The sequence below is a fragment of the Sebastes fasciatus genome, chromosome 21, assembly GCF_043250625.1.
Source record: "Sebastes fasciatus isolate fSebFas1 chromosome 21, fSebFas1.pri, whole genome shotgun sequence".
Taxonomy (NCBI): Eukaryota; Metazoa; Chordata; class Actinopteri; order Perciformes; family Sebastidae; genus Sebastes; species Sebastes fasciatus.
In genome coordinates, this window is record NC_133815.1 from 13,554,994 (window position 1) to 13,570,761 (window position 15,768).

At 38.7% G+C, this 15,768-nt stretch overlaps 2 protein-coding genes across 5 annotated transcripts in view; both read left to right on the forward strand.

Moving 5' to 3' along the window:
- neto1l (neuropilin (NRP) and tolloid (TLL)-like 1, like) overlaps positions 1 to 10,276 on the forward strand; it is an 81,540-nt gene extending 71,264 nt beyond the window's left edge. The window contains exons 9-13 of one of the 4 annotated variants that reach the window (XM_074621947.1): positions 680 to 793; positions 3,888 to 4,518; positions 5,386 to 5,460; positions 6,925 to 8,284; positions 9,529 to 10,276. In XM_074621947.1, coding sequence (XP_074478048.1) covers positions 680 to 793; positions 3,888 to 4,518; positions 5,386 to 5,446 — 806 coding nt within the window. In that variant the 3' untranslated portion in view covers positions 5,447 to 5,460; positions 6,925 to 8,284; positions 9,529 to 10,276. Of the gene's footprint in view, positions 1 to 679; positions 794 to 3,887; positions 4,519 to 5,385; positions 8,285 to 9,528 lie in introns of all 4 variants that reach the window. The other 3 variants (XM_074621943.1, XM_074621946.1, XM_074621944.1) reach the window with 3 other exon arrangements.
- A 1,296-nt stretch (positions 10,277 to 11,572) lies between these two features.
- timm21 (translocase of inner mitochondrial membrane 21) lies at positions 11,573 to 15,184 on the forward strand. Its single transcript, XM_074621921.1, has 6 exons — positions 11,573 to 12,127; positions 13,759 to 13,821; positions 13,915 to 14,012; positions 14,194 to 14,267; positions 14,400 to 14,505; positions 14,725 to 15,184. Exons 1-6 carry the CDS (start codon positions 11,821 to 11,823, stop codon positions 14,815 to 14,817), a joined length of 741 nt encoding a protein of 246 aa, XP_074478022.1. The 5' UTR covers positions 11,573 to 11,820; the 3' UTR covers positions 14,818 to 15,184.
- Positions 15,185 to 15,768: the final 584 nt, after the last annotated feature.

The window sequence follows — 15,768 nt, forward strand, 5'->3', positions numbered from 1 at the left end:
GTTGAGAGCAAAGGGCACCTTGGTTTATGTAGCTCCATCGTCATATGTACGATTCAGCCTGTATTATTATCACACTGATTTTACGGTCATGTCTCGCTGATGGGTGGCTCTATCTCCTGTGACGTTATAAGGCGGTGCCGCGTCCCGGGCCAAACTGGGAGGACAGGTTGCCGTGATGGATCATGTGTCCGAGGACATGCTCGTGTTTATGGCCCGGTTTGAATTTGTGTTGGGGCTGTGCACCGAGGAGAAATAATAAACAACGCCTTGATTGATTGTGAAATGTCATGGCTATCTTTCACACAAGCGCACACACACAGGGCACACACATTTCAAGAAACTCATTCATATCCAACAAGAAGTTGTGTCTCTGCAAATGTTTGAAGAGGAGGATGAAAATTCATGAAGAACAGATGGGTTCGGGGCGGGGGGACAGGTCTGATTTGAGTAATGCCCATCCAAATTTATTTCCTGAAAATCTGGCACACTGGAACATCTCTTCAGCTGTATATTTGTGCTGCAGCATATCTAAAGGGTCCTACATGTTTGCTGTTGTTAATGAGCAGAAATTCACCAACTTTTTACTGTGGCTTCTGATTAGATTGCGTAGAAGTGTACAGGATAATGTTTCACGCACTACAGTATGTTTCTGTAATTCATTTGCTCTATCCTTTTCCAGCTCCATGTGAAGCAGATGCCTTCTTCTGTCACAGCAACATGTGCATAAACAACACACTGGTGTGCAATGGCATGCAGAACTGTGTCTACCCCTGGGATGAGAACCAATGCAAAGGTGAGATGTTACTTTTTTAGCATCATGAAGAGAGACACTGGGAGAGTAGCGTTTGAGTGTTTCAGCACCACGGAGAGCGACAGGGAAACAGAGTGGGTTTGAACAGTACTGAACTTGTGGTATGAGCCTGATACACTCCTACTACTACTTGTCACTACTACTGTTAGTAATAATAGATAGCAGTTGCTATGCAGTGCTGTGACACAGAGGTACTTTTAGTATTTCCTGTGTCACTACTGGGTCTGCTATTAATACTACTCGAGGCATTATTAGCATTGCCTCCATGACACCACTGGTACTGCAAGAGGCCCTATCATTAGAACACATATTGCACCCCAGGTGAAATGTAGTCCACTTAAACTCAGGCATTAAACATGATTATGGTTTTTACAGCGTTTTGTTAGTCTTAGTTGTTTTTCTTTTTTTATATACCATTTTTAGCAATATTCTTTTTTATTTAAAGTCACTGAATTTTTTTTCTTCTATCAGATTCTTACTATTAGTGACAGGATCCTACATGAACACACTATTTTCTGCCAAAGTTAGAACAGTTTTGGTTATTTAATTTAGAGATTTCTGTTTTCTCGTTGCTCTTCTCACTGGTTTTGAAGGGGGGCGGGGCTTAATTGGGAAAAAAGTGATGTCATGTACGTCTGCGCACCAATCAGGATTCAGCTATTGTTATTGAGTTTTGTTTTTCAGTGTGTTAAACTCTGAATATATAATACCTTTTTAACTCTGATTGTTGATGATTTTGTTGTGTGGACACGCCCACTCATGTGAATAATGTGAATATAGTGTCAACGCTAGCACAAGCTGAGTCAAAGTTAGCTATGCTATCGGATTTTTTGAAGTGGGGTTGTATGTATATTCCCATGTTCTGCGAGGTAAAATGACTGTTGTGAATAGAGTCTGATCTGGTCTTAAAGACCACGACAGTTACACGTCGGAAGGGGCAGTCTGACGGCGAGGTAAAGCGGCTGTGGATGGGAGCAGCAGAAAAACATATTTTAACCACTAAAAAATGTCAGGTCACAAGTTTTTAGAAGAGCTTGGGAAAATAATAAATGTAAAAACCTCAAAAAACTCAAAAATAATGGACTCACCCTTTAACATTTTAAGCCAAACTTAGAAGTGTGTTTGTATTTTGAATTGGAAAATTCCTGGATTGACAAAGCAAGTTAACTTAATCCGAATTACTTCGAGTTGTAGTTGTTTTTTCACTATTTAATAATAATACTGTATTTAATATCTTATACAATTATATAATTGTGATGTTTAATAAATATATAATTTAGAAAAGTGACAAGTCACTATATGAATTACTGATCCTGTTCTTGGTCCAGGTCTTTGTTTTGCTGGTTTTATTTGATCATGTTTGCTGTTTCTTAAGGCAAGCACGGTCCTGTGTATTCCCTGACTTTGTGATACCATCAATTTTTTTCATTTCCTCTGTAGTTAGATCTGTCATGCACTCTGAATTTTAAAGCCACTGGATCTATACATTGATCCCCAGTGTCTCGCCGCTGGCAGCTCCATAATTTATCTACACCTCGAACTGAGATTTTCTTATTGCAGCATCTCCGTATTGCCATATGATGCCATTCCAATAATTAGCTGAGATGTGTGAGGACTCTGGGGACGAGCCAGAATTTCTTCTGCATTATATCGCCAATTAATTAGTCTTCTGTTCCTCGACCTTTCATGAGCCATCACTGTGTTCCAAGTGCATACTGTAAGAGGAGATCTATACTGTAGCTCCCATGAGTCCTCTAGCATTGAAACTCCCACGTCAATAAATAGAATGTGTTTTTGATGTTCATTACGCTGTTGTGCTTGGCTTGCAGTTAAGATTTGTCATTTTCTCTTCACAGTTACCCTCCCTCCCTTAGATCAGATAGAAAAGCTGCACACAGAGACGCCACAGTACTGTAACTCTCTCTTAAGCAGAGCGAATGACAAATTGCATCAATTAATTAAATCCTGCATGGCCTATTCCTCACTCAGACTAAGATACCTTTCCACCCTACAGTCTGCATTTGAAATTGTGCAGAACTCAGCAAGAAGAGGCCATGTTTCTCAGCCCCGTTACTCCGTCTTCCTCCGCCTTCTCTCCGCTCTAGTAGCAACGCATAGTGCCACCGCAGTGCCCACATTTGTCCTCATTAGTGGGAAAATGTCAAGTTTTAATCCTTCCTCCTTTACACTTCTGAATGCAACCATTTCACTGAAGCTCGGTGTGCTGCGTTACATGTTCATCCAGCATTTAAATGTCACAGATCTCCCCACAGATTGCCCCTCTACACGCTGTTAGTCAGTCTTTGTGGTTTTCCCTTGTGATGAATTGACGATACCTATGACCCAATATGACCTTTTGCCCATCTTTTTGATAGCTGATGAAAGTCATGGCCTTAATACTGTATATGATGAGGTCCATTTGTTAGAGATTTCTTTACATGTGAGCTATGGTATCTCCTTCTTTGAGCTGCTTCTAAGGAAATCTTTATGACCATTTGCTAAGCCTCACGATTTTCTTTTTTGCAGAAGTCGCAATTACAAATCTGTTGCAATTACAAATCCTACTACTTCAGCACCACGGACAGCACCATGGATTTATCAATACAAATACACATCACATATAAATACTGTATATACAAATTTATCAATACACAGCTGCTCCCGGGATGCTTTTGAGACGCGCCGCAGCTCATCTTGTGGAATCACAAGCATTGGCTAGAGTGGCCGTTTGGCCCTTTGGCCCTGCACTCTCTCTGCCTCTCCCTCTGCATTTTGGTCATTTTGCTAACAAGGGAGATGGCATCCCCCATCATCCCCCCTCAAATCCCCTACTGGCTAAAGCAAATGGGTCCCCGGCAAAAAGTCAGAATGTATGCTTTGTTGTTAATATTTTCAACATATATACCATCTAGAAACAACCGGTTTAGCCAATGATCAATTATCTGGGAATAGAGTTGGTATTCATAGTTCTGTTTTCTCATTGTGATAGTTATGTCCACACGTTCTGCGAGGCCGTGTAGTTAATATTCTCATTAAAGTTCCTTTTCTGTTGTGCTGTCTCTCTACCACCTTACAGAGAAGAGGAAAGCCAACATCTTGGACAACCTGAACAACACAAACGGGACCATAATCGGTGTCACCTGTTGCATCGTCCTCATCCTCCTCATCGTCTCCGTCATCGTCCAGATCAAGCAGCCGCGCAAGAAGTACATCCTGCGGCGCGAGGACTTTGACCCCACCATGTTCCAAGAGGTCTTTGAGCCGCCTCACTACGAGCTGTGTACTTTACGGAGCGCCACCACAGCCGCCGGGGCCTCGGCCGACTTGGTCGACCTGGCGGAAGACTTCGAGAACTACCACGCCCTTCGCCGTGCCTCCTCGCGCTGCATCCACGACCACCACTGTGGCTCCTCCTCCAACCCCGGCTCCGCCCACATATCCCAGCTGTCGCTCAGTGGACGAGGGAGCCGCGGGAACTTGAGCGCCGCCAGGGATGCAGCGGCCGCCACTCTGCTCACAGACCTCCCGCAGCCGCCAATGGCAGTGCGGCCGTTGCTGCCGTCCACCGGAAACCGCAGGAGCATCTTGGTCATGAAGCACAGCTACTCGCAAGAGGCGGCGGACAATGGGTGCGACCTGGACGACGACCTGGAAGAAGTTCCCACCACCAGCCACCGGCTTTCACGCCATGAAAAGGCAGTACAGCGGTCAGTATCCATAGATTTCTGATGAGGAAAGAACAACAACCGTAGAGTTAACTATGGGGAAATGTGTGTGGGATACTTAGGCCTACATTTATTTCTGTTTTCCTCTTATTTTAGCGTTCTTCCTCTCATTACTTTTTTTAAAATTACGATAAGCTTCTTTTTTTGCATTGATCCTTGTTCTTTCTCCCCTTTTTTATCATTAAAAACTTTTTTTTTCCACAAAGGGCTAAATTATGATGAAATTTGCCCCCTCTTGCATGCTCATCCTTGAACATGTCAAGCGCCCCCTGCTAGTTTTGCCCTCAAAAGCTTAATCTCTACTGTACTTTTGAGGTTTTGTCAGAGCTCTTTAAGCAAATACAGACCTAATTTTTTGAAGATAATAATTCAATCAGTCCAGTTTTGACTGTTAACACAAATCGGTGCCTCATAGAGACGACTAACTTCATTGACATGGATGCAAATTATTATAAAATATGCATTTCTACTCCTAACTGTGATACTGAAAATATATGACTTACAAGCTCAACATTTTGGCATGAACAAGATTTTTTAGAAAAAAAAAAAAAAAAAGTATTTTACTGTGTATTTGCACCTTGACTGCTTGAAAAGTAACTGTATATGTTTACAAAAACACTATGTGAAGGTACATTTTTTGGAGAAAATACTTTCCTGCATGCACTTTCTATGTGCTCTTTCCAGAGTGTTCTTGACTGTTTATTCATTTTTCTACAAGTCTGCATGCGAGGCTCCCAGAAACTAGCAAAGCACTAATGAAGTTTACTGCTGTTGTGTAGCACATTATGCATTCTGACCTCTCTATGCAAAAGGAGTTTGATATTAAACGAAAGAGCCGTGACATTTCAGGTTCTGCCTCATTGGCTCTTTGAGCAAACATGAATCAGAGTACAACACAACTAGGGTCTAAGAGACAATCTCAAGGTAAGCACCCTTATCCAACAATCACAATCTTTATATGTTGTTGTGTAGTCATCATTTTGCCCAGTCAGTATATACTTTCTATGTAAGTTCTTTTTTTCCTTTTCTGTGATTTTTGCGCGGGTTTATATTTTTTTTTGTTTTTTATTTGTTTTCATTTTCACCAAGATGGTTTTCTTGCTTGCGGCCATCTTGTCCTCCCAGTGAGTTTGTTTGAAGTCTTTGTGATGCTCAAGTTTACTGTATGCCCTCCCGAGGACATACATTCACTCAGTGGATATTCATTAGCATGGACTTTTTCAATCATCTTTAGTTGAAGCTGTTATCAAATGATATGTCTAACCTCTGCACTTTTCTCCCAGTAGGCCTACAGACAATAATTCATATCAATCATGTAAAGTCACTTATTAAAGGTACAGTGTGTAGGATTTGGCGGCATCAAGTGGTGTGGTTGCAGATTGCAACCGAGTACCCCTCTGCTCACTCCTCCCTTTCCAAGATTGCGGTAACGTGAGCCGCCTCGCTCAGAGGCCATCCGTACCATAATAACACTACTTTAGGAGCAACCGAAGTCAGACGGTGGCTGGCGGTACCACGGTTTTGCACTCTGCGGCTCACATTTCCGCAGTTTCACAAGTGTGTCGGAGAACTACGTTGGCCTTCAGGTAACGTAAAAACGTGAAAGGCTCTCTAGAGCCAGTGTTTGGTTTGTCCATCCTGGGCTACTGTAGAAACATGACATAGCAACATGGCAGACTCTGTGAAGAGGACCCGCTTCCTATGTAGATATGAAGGGCTCATTCTAAGCTAACAAAATTACATTGATTCTTAGTTTAAGGAGATTATATACGAATGAAAACATAGTTATGAATTTTATATTCTATTTTTGCTAATAGATCCCCCAAAATGCTACGCACTGTTCCTTTAAGTCCACATAAAAGCACAAATTGTGAAGCAGATGCAATCTACATTACACCAGTGGGATTTTTGCACACACTAAAGAAAGCACATTGAGATTGACATCTCTTTGTAATTTACAAATCTTTACTGACAACACACTTATACTGAATTCCTCTGTAGTTTTGCATGGTTTCTGTCACTTGTAGTATTTGATTTTGTGTTTGGTTAATTGTGAAGCTTAGTAGTTATGCCTGTGTGTAACAGTTCATGTGTATGCTCCACGACTGTGCTTTCATGAGGTTGCAATAAGCACAATGATGATGATACAGTAATAAAAACAATTAGATCAATACATTTCAGATATAGAGGAATTTGTTTGTTAAAACGTTACTTTTCAATGCAGAGCTCTAGAAGTTCACGCTTGCAGCTTTATGCTCGCACATAATGGAGCAGTCACATAAAGTGCTACCTATTGTTTTGTCTTTTTAGTGTGAAAAATGTGCTGTCCTGTTGTGTGTGTGTGTCTGCTTATGTTCTACATTATGTTGCATTGTCTCCATCATGTAGACTTCTTGAGAATAGTGCAATCCTGGATCAGTACGAACGGGCGTCACTGACATATGAAAAAGCGGAGCGGAGATTTACACCAGCATGATGCTGATGATGATGATGATGATGAAGGGACACTTTCACGAAAGGATACAGAATATGTATTAAGAGATGAACACAATCCAGATTCTTTTTTGTCTCACTGGAAAGAAATGGACCTTTAGAATGATCATGATTATTCATTATTAAACATTCAATTTGGGATGTTAGTCAGAAACATATCTGTCATTGTCATAGACTCCTCACTGATAACTAAATTAATGTGATCAAACATCTTCAAGTTAATTTTTAAGCATGCATTTTTAAAATGAGTAGCATACACATTATGATTTTTATAGCAAATTATAGATGCTTGCTGTTTGTCAAATCTAGGAAGATTTATTTCATTAGAAAATTGGAATTAATTATTAACCTAATTAGATTTAAAGCTGTTGGAATAACCAGAAGCAGTTTAATTTGGATAACAGTTTGAGGCCGAGTTGTGTGGTTTGTGCATGCTTCTTTTATATCCATCCAAACATTAACATACTAACATTAAAATATGAAAAGCCCCGATCTACTAATACATAAGTCATAGGACATAAAGAGTAGTGAGATAGAAGCATCTTCAAAATGAATTAATTGCATTGCATGTTGTTGCAAATCATTAGGTAAAAGAGAATTAAGCAAATGAATTTCACCATTTTCATTTTAACACTTTAAAACTCCCTTTTAAATATAACTTTTGGACAGGCATTTTTATTTTGACAAAGGATACTTGTTTTGTTATTTTGGCAAATACTTCAAGTCTGTTTGTCTTCTAACTCTCTTCTACTGTAGGAGCTTAATATATTTGTATTGAAACAGACTTTTATACTGTAGGGCAAACTGAAAGGATGACAGTTTTTACAGTTACTCAGATTATCTTTCAGGGCTGATTTTACTGATGCTTTGTAAAATAAATAACAATAAAGCTTCACCTTTTCTTTCTTTGTTTTATTGGCTTTTGGTCAACATTCCCTTTGTCCCTTTAGTGTGTCCTCAAACTGTCCATGTCTCACATTCATAATATATAGATGTTGGTTTATTTGTTGCAGCTGATTTGCTTTAGAGAAACCAAAAGGACTTGTTTCACCAAGCAGGACAATAAAATGAGACCCAAACGGTTCAAATAATCACAGGTACCTGACAGACAAGATAATTGACTTTTTGTGCTTGTCCTGATGAGATTAACCCCTTATATACTGCAGAGGGGACGGATCAGCCTCACACTCTAATAACGCTCACTGTTGGCAGGCTGCTTTTGTAGGAAAAACAACCTGCAATATATATAAGGAAGGTAAGAATAGTAGATCAGCTGTGAGCACAATGACAAACAATTCACACACATATACACTCTGTCATTATTCCACACTTTTTATGGTATTTATCATCTACGTGTACATTGTTTTCTGTTCATGTATGTATTATCAGCCGATCACACTGTTGTCAGGCTATTAATTAGGCATTATCAGTCAAGCCCCATAGATGTGGGTCAGTAGGGGCCTACTACACCCACTAGTAGGATTTATCATCCATTCACATGGTAAATCACTGAAAGAAGGTATAAAAGAACACGACAGTGACCTCCAGTGACCGTAGGAATTATGAAAGGTGCACACAGGAGACTGGAGATCACATCCCTTGTGAAACCAACAATGTGTTGTTGTGTTCCTATTATTATTTTAACCCAAAACACAATGTTTTTCCGCCTAAACCTAAAGAAGTTGTAGTTTTATTGCCTAAACCTAACTTTTTTTTTTTTTGCCTAAACCTAAATAAATTGTAGTTTTATTGCCTAAATCTAACTTTTTTTTCCCTAAACCTAAAGAAGTTGTAGTTTTATTGCCTAAACCTAACTTCTTTTTTTTTTGCCTAAACCTAAATAAATTGTAGTTTTATTGCCTAAATCTAACTTTTTTTTTTCCTAAACCTAAAGAAGCTGTTGTTTTGTTGCCTAAACCTAAAGAAGCCTTTTTGTTTGTATTTAAAAGGTGACGTTTCATAAAATTTTACAACATGTGAGAATGTGTTGCTTTTAAGTTTCATTTTCACTTTTACAACATAGCAGGTGTAGTAGGCCCCTAATGACCCCCATCTATGGCGCTTATAGCGACTGATAACGCCTATGGCCTGATAACAGTCGAATCATGTGCTATTATTTACATCCATGCTCTCCCCTTTTCCTACACACACACAATCATACACAGACCCATATTTCTGCACATGAATACAATGTTTCTTTTCTATACACACATTGCGCTCATGTCTGTCTGTTGTCTCTATGTTTTATTATTTTGCCAACACTTGTCATAGATATTCAAAAAGCGTTCACACAAATACCGTTCATCTCTCTTCTCTCTTGAACACAAACACACACACACACACAGTCACAAACTCATCTGCCAGCATATAGATAGAGGCAGACAGCTCAGTAATTAAAGAAGTCTGAACCAATTCGATCACAAGCAGCCCAGGCAGCAGATGAGAAAAGTGTAGGGCCCAGAACAGACTCAAAGTAATAGTGTTTTCATTTCTCTGCAGATACATCAGACAGATGCATCATTCCTCTGCATCTTGCCAAGTTTGACAGCATTCGGAGCTAAGGTTTCTCTCCCTTGCATCTTGAGTGAACTTGTTGCCCTGAGCAACTTTACCAATGTAGAGTGTTGTGATGAGAAAAAAAAAGTTTGTGGTGCAAGTTTTTCGTCTTTGCTTTGGGACCGCAGAGGTGCATTTTCCCCCTATACCTGTGCTCCACAAGTGGCTGGGATTGACACGGAGCACTAGTAATTTCAGATACGGGACTGAAACTTTTTTTTTTTTTTTTTAAATAGAGTACCTTTAATGTAAAGTTGTTCTTGGAGAAAAAAAAAACTGAATCAGGTTTTTTAAATCATTTTCGTGTTAACATCAAAATATGAAATTGCATATTTCAGCTGCTGATTTCACATTATATTTCTTATTTTGATGTCATTTCTTTACAGTAGAATATCAGGTTGTTTTTATATCCAGACAAGTACAGAAAGCCTTGTTGAGAAGATGAAAAAACTGAATGTTTGAAATAAAGTCATGTTAAACTTCACAAATGGGTGCATAAACATGATTCTACTGACCCATCAACTAATGTTTATTTACTGACACTTTCACTGATGTCTGAACATTATTTACTTCCTTTGTCTTTGTTAAACTTCATTTCATTGTAGTTTTGTTTTTTTTAACCCGTTTGCATATTTATTTGATAACAGAAAATGCTGGACAGAATGTTTTCAATAAACTAATGTTTACTGATTTTATTGTGATGATTTATTTTGTCAGTAACATCATATTTTCTATTCTGCTCTGTTCAGGGGCCTTGAGGATACTGAGCTCATGTACTTAATATTTCTTATGGTAAATTTGTGGGTTTTAAAAATCTGGGTTTCTGGAGTTTATATTAAATAATTTCTGAATATTTGATATGCTGATCCCTGTATTAGACTAGATTAGGTATACTTTATACTTAAATGCTAAAATGCTAGGCAAGTAAACAAATACCTAAGTAAAGGCTTTAGTATTACGTCACCAGAATTCCTATAGCAGTGAAGCTCCCCATTTATGTTGGCAAGTTAAATTTACAGAAAATATAACTGAACATTTAACATAAGAACATAAGAAAACATAAAATGTAAAAAATGTCACTTAAGTGTCACTTTTAGTGGAGCATTTAGCACTGACTTTCGTTGACTTAACGGCCTCAGGTGTCGCTGTTAAGAAGCATTTCTAATTCTTACAAACAGTCCCTTTAAAGGGACTATTTGGGACTCCACCTGCAGCTGGAGAGAGCAGGGAGACACCAGCACCCGGTAGGTAACAAGACGATAACGTTACTCGCTGAGGAGCTCCATCACTTCACAAGACACGGGAAACCTCTGTTGGTCTGGAGGAGCTGCAGCAGTTATTTCTGCACAAACGTCCACTGTACATTCACTAGATATTCTCAGAGCTACTAACTCTTCTGCAGTGTGGAGTGAGCGCGCGTTCACGTCTAGATGTTGCGCAAGCTGAGCGAGAACGCGCGCGCTGTCTGAGTGAAGGCAGGCAGGCAGAGGAGGAGAGGCAGCGGCCACACGCGAACACGCATATGCGAGCGCGCATGTGTGGCGACCCGCTACATTTATACGCTTAAAAAGTTACAAACAGTCCCTTTAACTGTAACTTTCCCCAAAATAAAAATAATAATCGTTTTTTACTTTTCTTCAGCTGGCATTGCCGAATAATTTTTTGAGAAGAAATAACTTAACATTTTGTTATGATGGTTGTTTCTTATAATAACCTGTTTTTTGTTTTTTTTCTTGAGGTCCTCAAGGACCCCAGTTTGTAGTCCTTGTAGGTTAAATAGCCTAAGTTAGTAGGATGAGGGTTAAAAAAAAGTTTTTATAGGCCTACCTTTCATTTAAATATTACTAACAGCTATCATTAATACAATGAATGTATTCTTACCAGTCTGTGAATGTGTGTAGAGTGTTTCTGTTTATTATAAGGGCCTCATACATGGTGCTAAATTAAAAAACTCAATCTCCCATGATTCCTAGGGTGCGTGACGACAAAACGTGTGCGCCTCATGAACACAAATACCACGACTTGATTCTTGACAGAGGCCGCCCACGTATAGCACAGTATGTCCGAGTATGTTAGTTAGTTAGTGGTTTGTTGTGCATTGCATGATATGAAATGTATGTATAATAAGTCACTTTATATTAGTTTAGCCTGCAGTAGCTTATATGACAGTTTTTACAGCTTAACTACTCGGTTTGCTAGCGTGTTGTGCAGGTAACTTCTCTCACAGAGGACATCATGGCTTACACGCAGATATTGAAATCCCTGCACCGGAATCTACAGCAATGCAAACTCACACATGTCAGGTTGCTCATCCACACGCAGAGGACGGCGTCAACAGTATCCAGACTGAGCTTCCTCAGGAGAGACGAGGCTCCTTCCTCTGCGGTCCCAGTGCTGAGCTGCTTCATTCAGTCACAGACACAGACACGGAGAGGTGTGTGGCTCGACTCTGCGGTTAGAAACCAGAGCAAGCCCGAAGACAGAGACAGATCTGTCTCCAGGTACCAGAGTGGGAGCCCGAAGCCTTCAGCTACACAGAAAGGTAAACAAGGCACTGACATATAGATAGATGACTGGTGTCCTCCCTTGTGGACTCTCATTTGAGTGCACTAAATTGCATGAAAAGATATTTAGAATCAGTTTAATTGCCAATAACATACATACAAGGAATTTGACTCTGGCTTTTAGACATCTCTCTAAACAAAGACAGAAATAGAAAAAAAAAAAAACAGCTAGGGACAAAGACAACAAAGCTGGACAAATAAAGGTGAGGAAATACACAGGACTGTTATGAAACATTACACAATTAGTGTAAAAATAGGTTTATATATAAATAATGTATCAATAAATATATAAAACATACTCATCCACTTACTGACCTCTGACCGGTTAGCCTGACCTATTTGTAAACAAATCCTGCTTCATATACATATACACTCTGTCATTATTCGACTTCCTATTTTCTTCTTACTGTGTCACTTTTTATGGTATTTACCATCTACGTGTACATTATTTTCTGTTCATGTATGTATTATCAGCCGATTACACTGTTGTCAGGCTATTAATTAGGCGTTATCAGTCAAGCCCCATAGATGTGGGTCAGTAGGGGGCTACTACACCCACTAGTAGGTTTTATCATCTAATCACATGGTAAATCACCGAAAAAAGGTATAAAAGAACACGACAGCGACCTCTAGTGACCGTAGGAATTATGAAAGGTGCATCCAGGAGACTGGAGATCACATCCCTTGTGAAATCAACAATGTGTAGTTGTGTTCCTATTATTATTTTAACCCCAAACCCCATGTTTTTCCCCAAACTTAACCAAGTTTTTTTTTTTGCCTAAACCTAAAGAAGTTGTAGTTTTATTGCCTAAACCTAAATAAATTGTAGTTTTATTGCCTAAATCTAACTGTTTTTCTGCCCTGACCTCTAACTCCAGTCCAAAGTCTGAGGCCTGGTCCAGTCCAGTTGGATCAGCGCTGGCCAGTGTAAGCTCTGAAATAGGGTTCAGAGCTTACACCGGCATGTATAAGTCAATTGTTCTTTAAGTGTTAACAATACAAATAGTGCAAAGATATAGATACTGAATGGATATACATGGACTGGATTATGAACAGTATGTACATGTATTCATGTCTATATACTGTATGTACTGTGTGTAGGATTTATATTGGCAGACAGATGATATGTCCATGTTTAAAAAAAAAAAAAAAAAAGTTGCATGCAATTATAACAGCAGCAGTACAATAACATATTGTCCACACTGTCAAACGGGTATTGCATTAAAATTCAAAACAGGTGGAATTTGTCCAAATGCACAGCTCAAGACATAACATGGTTAGTTGAGGTTGCAAGATTGTTTTTTATTACTCGTATTTATGGACTGATAGATTGTAATCTATTTATTTTATGTGATGGACATATAAATAGTAGGATAAATAGTAACTGAGTCGTGACAAATCATCACAAGAGACCAGACTCCAATGTCTTAAAATGGTCTTATCTGATCCAGGAGCCAAATAATGCATTTATTTATTGAATAATTCAAGCACCTGTTTGCATTTGTGAGACTGCAGCCGTTTGATAAGTCTACTTGATAAAGTACCAAACTGTTAGTTATCAAACAGTTGACTGATTGTCTAATCACTCCTACTTTTCAATATGTTCCAGTGAAAGAAGCTGGCAGAGACTTCACCTACTTGATAGTTGTACTGATCGGGCTTGGAGTGACGGGTGACTACATCTTCAAGATTTCAAGCAGATTTATCACCTCCTTTCAAGTCAAATAATGGATATGGGCACTAACGTGTGTTGTTCTGTGTGCAGGCGGGCTGTTATATGTGGTGTTCCAGGAGCTGTTTTCTTCCTCAAGTCCAAATAAAGTCTACGGGAAAGCCTTCAACATACTCAGGTTAGACCCAGAGGTAAGAATGAGATCTGATAGTACATGACTATACTGTACATTTTGCAGTGTTAACACCGAATGCGTGAATTTATTGTAACAATTATTGGATTGTATGTTGTATTGTATTGCTACCAAATCTTAAAGTCATCTCCTGTTTAAAAGTAAAGTGAAAAAAACATTTTTGTTTATTGAAAATGCAGGTGATTGGTGCATTTGGGGAGCCGATCAAGTGTTATGGGGAGACTACCCGTCGAGGAAGGAGGCAGCAAGTCAGGTGGGACTTTTGTTACTACGTCCAAATAAGCTGTTGACTAGACTGTATTATACAGAAGGATCTGTGTGGTGGTAGTGCTGATGTATTACAGTATTAATTCTGTTTGTGTGTGTCTGTCTGTTTCCACCTTAGCCATCATGAGTACCTGAAGGACGGACTGAAGCATATGAGACTTAAGTTTTACATTGAAGGCTCTGAGCCAGGCCTCAAAGGAACTGTACACTCAGAGTCAAAAGAGGTTGGTATTTACCTTTGTTAAATAGCTACACATCAGCAAATTGACATGCTCATGTGTAGCTATCCTAATATTTAAGAATTATACATACTCTAAGTCATAAGTAATTTAACAGGTGACACCAGAGACTAAATGTACAGAGGTGAAAATTAGACTGTTATTTTTTAATGTGTATACAGATATTCACTAAATTGAGATACTGTTTTAACTTTCATTTCACAGAATCCTGAAACTGGAAAATATGAGTTTCGTTACATATTTGTGGAAGTAGACACCTACCCAAGACGAACCATCATTGTGGAAGATAACCGATAAGAAGGAGAATAGACTCAGAAACTGTCGCTTCACTGAAAAAGCATTATGAAAATGTGAAGAATGTGTTTGTGTTATTGGACAAATTGCTGGAGATTTACTGATTTACTACTATTAAAAGCTGATATGTTAAACATCAACAATTCGGGCTTAGTTTAACTTTGCCATAACAATGGAGCATTTGGTAAAGCGCTTTGCACAGAGAAAGATCATCGGCTTTTATGTGTTATTGTTTTATAAATAATACACATGTTCTACAAATCTGGGTTTTTTTTGGACTAAGAGACTACAGGATGACGTGAATTTTGAAATAACCTGTAATCAAAGATGCTTTTAGATTGTAATAAAAAATGTTTGTTATATGTGTAAATGTTTGTTTTTTCTGAGTATGTTATGGTATGGATCTCAAGATTGATCTTTCAGCTTTATTGAATTGGATTTATGGTTTAATTGGGACATTGGCAGTTATTTTAACAAGCTTTTTCCTGTAAAATTTTTTTTTTTTTAATGCTATGTCAGGTAGAGATATTGAAAATATTGCAGATTCCTTGTGTTCTGCTTGGAAATTACCTCAGTCGCAAACACTTCCTGTAAATTCTGATAGGTCTGCTTTTCTTTTCAATTAACCATTTTCAGTCTTTGTTTACTGTATAATTTCTGTATTTGGTTGTCCTTTTGAAATGATAGATTGCACTATAAAACAATGACCACTAGATGGAGGCAAAGAGTTGAGAGAGAGGAGCAACCTGATATGACCTTTAGTTTTATATCTTATTATTCCTTTACATTGTATATGTATTTTAATGGGTATTTTCAATAGTTTTTTCAATACATTTCGGAAGGTATCACAGAGAAACACTGACTAAACATCTGATTTGTAAACAATGAACACCTATTTCATGGGTTTTGGAATAAATTCGCCTCTTAGGACATGTATTTGTTAATACATTGATA